The sequence below is a fragment of the Haliaeetus leucocephalus genome, unplaced genomic scaffold (genome assembly GCF_000737465.1).
Source record: "Haliaeetus leucocephalus isolate CR32 unplaced genomic scaffold, Haliaeetus_leucocephalus-4.0 Scaffold646, whole genome shotgun sequence".
NCBI lineage: Eukaryota > Metazoa > Chordata > Aves > Accipitriformes > Accipitridae > Haliaeetus > Haliaeetus leucocephalus.
In genome coordinates, this window is record NW_010973082.1 from 4,153,491 (window position 1) to 4,159,563 (window position 6,073).

General features: G+C 41.4%; 1 protein-coding gene across 1 annotated transcript; it reads left to right on the forward strand.

Annotated features, from left to right (window-relative positions):
* The first annotated feature begins 838 nt into the window (after nt 1-838).
* On the forward strand, nt 839-3,994 carry COPRS (coordinator of PRMT5, differentiation stimulator). The gene is made up of 3 exons (XM_010578657.1): nt 839-959; nt 1,495-1,752; nt 3,825-3,994. The coding sequence occupies exons 1-3, from the start codon at nt 839-841 to the stop codon at nt 3,992-3,994; spliced, it is 549 nt and encodes a 182-aa protein (XP_010576959.1).
* Nucleotides 3,995-6,073: the final 2,079 nt, after the last annotated feature.

The following is a 6,073-nucleotide window of genomic DNA, read 5'->3' on the forward strand; positions in this document are numbered from 1 at the left end:
CTCCTGCGGGGCGGGAAGCGGGGGTCGGGCAGGCTCGCTTCCCCCGCACGGCCCGGGCGGGCGGCGGAGGCGTGCGGGGCCCGCCGCTGCCGGTTTGCCCCAAGTATGAGGCGCTCTGCCCTCGTTCGCCGGCGGCGAGCCCTGCCAGGCTCCTCCCGGCAGCAGGCCCGGCCTCAGGCGTGCCGGGCTCGGGCTCTGTGAGGACTTGGGCGCCCGGCTTCCCGCACCCACCGCCCTGGGCCGGGGCTGTCCTTCAGCGAGATGTGCCTTTGTTGTAGTGGAAGTAGCAGAGAGAACTCACCTTTCCTCTCCCTCTGGGGACCATCAAGCCAGCTGAGGTGTTACCTTCCCAGCTGCCATCTTTCTCCAGCTCCTCAGGGTCTGGCCCTCTGTCTCCCTGGCACGGCGGCTCCCCCAGGGTAGCTGGATCATAGCCTTTGGTGCTTGTGCTCGTTCCACACCTTGTATCTTCTTTACCTCTGCAGCTTTCAGAGTCTGCTGCTCTTCCCAAACAGGTGCATTTTGGGTCAGTTTTGGGATCCGTTCCCAAAACACAGGGCGGCAGCAGGATTATAGCTGTGAGCGAGGAGACAGGCTGTTCTGTGTGGGCTGCCACCTGGGCTGACTGATGGCAGCAGCAGGATGAGCCATCCCTCAGCATGTTTGCTTGCTGAAGTGAAAGCCTGTCTGGTTTAAAACCTCTGATTCATCAAGGGAACAAACAAACAGGTCAGGCTCAAGGGCTCAGAAACACTCAAATGCAGTAGAAGTTGTGTGAGCCTCATTGGAGAAATCAGTGAAAGGTGCTACTGGATTCTTTGAAACTGTCTTGTAGGTGATGGCTGCTGCCATTGAGTCCACAAGCTTTGAGGAGGAACAGCTTCCTAATAAGAGAGAAACTATGACCTGGAAACCCAGGAAAGGTAAGCCTAAAATATTAGAGCAAAACAAAGCAGACAGTGAGTAATGAAACTTATGCTCTGCTTGAGGAAATACACTTAAAACTCCTTGGTGATGTATGGGAAATGCCTCTTCAGTTACTGCACTGAATTATTTCCATGTGGATATTTGTGTATGCCTAGGTGCAAGAGTAATTAATCAATACTACAAAAAAAATCCTTTTTTTTTTTTTTTTTAACTAGAGTGTTGGTTTTTCAACATACCTATTTTTTATAAATACCAACAGGTGAATGTGGTGAAACAAAACTGCTGGGTCCTATGCCCTAGTTTAAAGAGTTATTTTCCAACAAGAGTCTGTGGAAAATCCTGACTTGGGCTAGTGTTGTGATGCAAGCCTATGTCCAATGTTCGCAAGCATCTGAAACCTTGAACAACACTGTAGTGATACTACATATGTAAGGATTGCATGTATTATAATTAGAATAGTAGTCATGAAGTGCATTCATACACCTGGCTGAATTATTGCATACTAACCATTTAATTGTTCCTCTTTAATTCCTAAATATGTCTGTTGGCTCTTTCTGTTGTTTTTAGAATGTTTGCGGAAGAATATTCCAAATGTTCTTGATAGTGAGTCTGAAGAAAGTGAATTCTCTGATACCTCTCACAATGAAAATGATGTCAGTGGTTCTCCTGTTGACTGTGTTGCTATATGTCCTGACCTGGAGGACTTGGGTGGTGAAGTCTGCAGTATGCCTGAGACTGTAACTTTTCCAGAGCAGCAAACTGTTTCTGTGTACGAGGTGGAGGACTGGGATAAAGAATTGGAGGACTTTGAATGTAATCCTTACGGTGAGTACAAATTTATTTGTGCTTCATTTGAGTTTTGGTTAGTATGTGATTTGAGGTAGGTGCTTTGCAGGAGAATGTGCTTAAATAACTCTATGTTCTATTTTGGGAAGCAATTTTTTTTTCTTGTCGTTGACCTCATGGATTTGTAATGCATAATTTTGTTGTCAAATAAAGGATTTAAAGGCAATGTTGTGAAGTTCACATGGAACTCTTGCTTGAGCAACTTAATTCTTAGGAAGTGAAATGGTAGGGAGAAGAATTGTATGTGTGTATCAAGTTTCTCTGGAGAAGCTAGGTCTCAGTAGTGTATCTTTGTTATTCTGAAGCAGAAGAGAAAGGTACATGGAGTGCAGGAATGTAACTTTTTTTTGTGTAAATGGGTTTTTTTCCTTTCCTCCAAGAAAATTCATCCAGACTGTACAGCATAATGTCCCTCTAGAGCATGGAGTTCTTTGGAGGGGAGCAGTATAAGTAGTCAGTCTCTGAGTGTGGTTTTTTTGTTGCTTTTGCTATAGTGGTTTTTTTGTTTGTTTGGGTTTGTTGATGTTGTTTTGGTTTTGGTTTTTTTTTGTGGTAGGTTTTTTTTGTTTGGTGTTTTTTTTGAAGCTTGGTCCTCTTAAGTGGTTGTGCATGTCATCAGTCCCATGGACGTAAGTGGCAATGGATAGGAGCAGTTTCATCCACATCTTTAGAGTTGTATTAATCCTCCAATTTGTAAACTGTTTTACAGTGACTTGTGCATTGAACTGAGAGTCTCAGTCTTCCATTTGCTAGGCTGTATGTTAGGACAGAACAAGTGGATGGAGTTTAGTGAGCAGTGGCTGATAACCTGCAGTGTCTTTGTGGTCACAGAATAGTACCATTTCCATTTTCTTCTTATTAATGCGTATCTTTTGTAATTAATACAAACACTCCTTTCTTTGCTTAGGAAATATCAATTCTCTGTTTATTTTAATTCCATAAATGGCTGTTGTATTCAAGTTCCATTGTTTGATAACAGAAGGAAGTGGGAAAGTTTTTGCAGCTTTCCTATAAAATCATTCTGACTGTAAAATGGAAATACAGTAGTGGTTTTTCACACTGGGTAATCTGAGAAAAAGACCATTTCCCTCTTTGCCATTCTGGGTTTTCCTTTTAATCTCTCATCTGCTCAAATTTATGGAATGTTTTGAATATTTTTTTTTTTTTTTTACTGGAACTGTCACAAGTTCCCTTCCTTTCTTTAACTAACTCATCCCTACCTGTAGCTTACGCTCTTCAAATCCTCACAAATTAAGGAAGTTGTAATTATGGGGTTCAGGTGCTTGTGAAGGATACTGAGTACAAGTGTCTGAGTTGTTAACTGCTGCAAATAAAAAATGTGCTTGGTCATTCATTTTATGACATTTAAAAAACTTTAAAAAAATGCTTGTTTTGATGGCTTGTTTGGCAGTGCTACTGGAAGGCTGACACATGGATATACTGTGTTGGGTCCTCCGCTGCCCCATACTCTGGACTTTTCATTTGCTCAGTCCTTTCAGTGTCTGTTGGCTAGAAATCTTTTGCTTCTGTTAAAGGACTTTGCCCTATTTTTGTGCTAGGTTGGTTAAATAACAGGCTTATTAGGCTTAATTCTAGCCTAGTGGAAATGTTGTTCAGAGCTAGCTTTTAGAGGACCCCACCCTAGCATTCTGTCCAGTGACCCAGTTCTTAAAGGGTTTGGAGGGCTTCTAATTGGGATGTGGTTATGGAGAAAGCAGGAAGGGGGAGGGGAAATAAAAGTAGTGGCTTCGTGAGCTTTTTATGCGTGGAGAAAACGTAGCAGAACTGCATGCATTTTAAGAGCTGGTGTCAGATGTTCTGAATCCAAATATATCACTGAGCTTTTTGGAAAACTGTTTTGTCTCTGTGGCAAGAAATGAAGACATTGCCAAATTCAGCTTTGTTTGCAGGCCTAATTCATGACTGCTGACAGATCCAATTGAAATAGTTAACTGGAAGATGCTGTAGACCTGCAAAATAATCTGCTACACTGTGCCACTAGTTTTCTAAGTATCTCCCATGGTTTAAATCTTTTCTTTGATCTTCTTTAGATGCTGGCGATCTCCACTGTGGAAGCTTTCAGGAAAATAATCTTTTGGCCTCATACTCATGGCGAGAGGATTCGTTTTACAACCCAGGCTGTCACCATGCAGCTTGCCTTGCTTTTACGCCACCAGTTAGAATGACTGAGGCTGGCCAGTTTGATGATGCTGATGAATGAGGTTGACCCTGGTCTCAGAACTAAGTTTGGCTTCTGAGTTGGATTATGTTCTTCACCGATTGAGTCATGTCAAGTCCTTTGGCTTGCTTGCAGAGTTCTGCGTAAGGCCAGAAATGCTACACCATCTCTGAAGTTTTGCTTAGACTGCTTCTGAGCTGTTTATAAATTGACCACACTTGACCTCTGGAAACAAGAGTGCAGGTGCTAGCTGTAAGGAGTCAATGCATTTCTGGACTTTTTATTTGTATTATATAGATCTGTGTTGTTGCTAATGATTGCTTGAGAGGAAGTATTTAATTTCTAAACTTCAGCTTGTTTGCCAAGCTTTGCCAGTTTTGACATGCTGATCCCTGCGTGTCTATGTAACTTGCAGTTTTCTTTCCTTTTCATTTGATGCTGTCAAATTGGTTTGGATAGCTTTAAAAACTCTTCCTCCTTCCAGCTTCTCTGTTGTATTTCTGTGTTGCAGTTTGTGATTCTATATCCGATACTGGTGTTTAACCAAATTAGCCATGACAAATACAGAATGAGTTGTTTTGGTTTTATGTATTTTAGTATAAAGGAATTACATACATGTGATACACATATTGGAAATACACATGTGAACATAGAGTAGGGCCTGCTGCATCCAATAGGAATGCTGGGTGCTTAAGACAGCCTCCCAACAAAGATTTCTCCATGTCAGACCTTCTTGTATATAGGCATATTATCCTTCAGTCTCACAGTTGTCTTTAAAACATTCTCATGCAACATCAGACATGTAATGATGAAGAAAATATCTATGCTTATATAGTATCCTGCAGTATGTAATCTCTGTGTCCTGCAAACAGTAGTAGTTTAAGGTTCCTGATACTGCTGATATGTTTGTTTTGTTGTTGTTTGTGTTGTGGCAAATGAGGAGATGGGAACATAAAATAGCTCCATAAAGTCTCTAAGAGAATAGCTGGAACTAGAACCATATCCTTCTTGCCTTTGCTTTGCAGTTAAAGGAAGCATTCTTAAATGAAGTATGTAAGTGGATTGAATGGCTTATCACTTGAGTAACAATAATCTTCAACTAATGCTCATGTTTCATTAATAACTTATCTCTCAAGAACTTTTTGATGGCTTTGTATTTTGACACTGACTGATACTGGAGCACAGTACCTGTGTTTGTCTACTCTCAGGCGAGGAGTTGACATTTACCATTGGAAGATTTTTTTTTTTTTTTTTTTTTTTAAATTATCAAATGTATGAGACTGAAATAATATATGCATTAGTTTGGAAGGAGGAAGTGCACGACAGTGATATTTGCTTAATCTTTCCCTAAAGAACAGAAGAGGACAAGAGCTTGGAAGAGTCTTTCCTTCTGGTACCTTGCAGTTCCTTGTTACGTCTTAGTACCTAGCTGATCAAAGTAAAGAGTGGAAGCCTGGTGTTCAGGTGGCAAAAAGAGGGCCTCTTCTTTTATTCCTATATGATGGAGTGATCTAGGCATTAGTATTTCCATCAAAACTTACTTTGGCATGCCTCCAGAACACGTGGAGTAGAAAGCACAGTCTAATGGATTCTTCTTTGCCTGCACGGTAAGAAAGCCCTAGCTGTGCTCTTTAAGGCATCGGGCGTGGTTTTTTGTTTTGTGGACTGCTGTGTATCAGAGAGAGAGTGCAGCTCTTTGAGTCCTGCATTAGTTGCAACATGCACATGACTCTGTGGAACAGATGTGAGAATTTACTATGCCCAGTTTATCAGGTTTGGATATATAGTGGCTTCTTTCTCTAACTAAGAAAACAGGAATGAAACTGAGCGTGACTATAACTGACTCATCAACTAGAGTAAAATTGTTGAATGCAATATTAATAAATGTAAATTGAGTACAGATTGCTGTTGAAGAAAAATACACCAGTAAATTGTAAAAGTTCTGTGAAAAAGCACGGATTATTTTGTGAGCCTATTTTATCACTTCCCAGGCCTCAGCTGTAGATGTCAATGCTCGACGCTACCCTGCAGAGGGCAGCAAAAAGTTGTCTACCCTGCTTAGCGTATTTTCTTTTCATTTGGCACTAACTTTAATCAGCGTCAGATCCCTGGGCTGGATTT

Excerpts from the sequence above, each read along its gene's own strand:
- COPRS (XM_010578657.1), top strand. The coding sequence starts at position 839 with ATGGCTGCTGCCATTGAGTCCACAAGCTTTGAGGAGGAACAGCTTCCT. Across the intron at positions 960-1,494 it reads AGAGCAAAACAAAGCAGACA|AATGTTTGCGGAAGAATATT; the intron begins GTGAGTAATGAA and ends TGTTGTTTTTAG. Across the intron at positions 1,753-3,824 it reads CTTTGAATGTAATCCTTACG|ATGCTGGCGATCTCCACTGT; the intron begins GTGAGTACAAAT and ends GATCTTCTTTAG.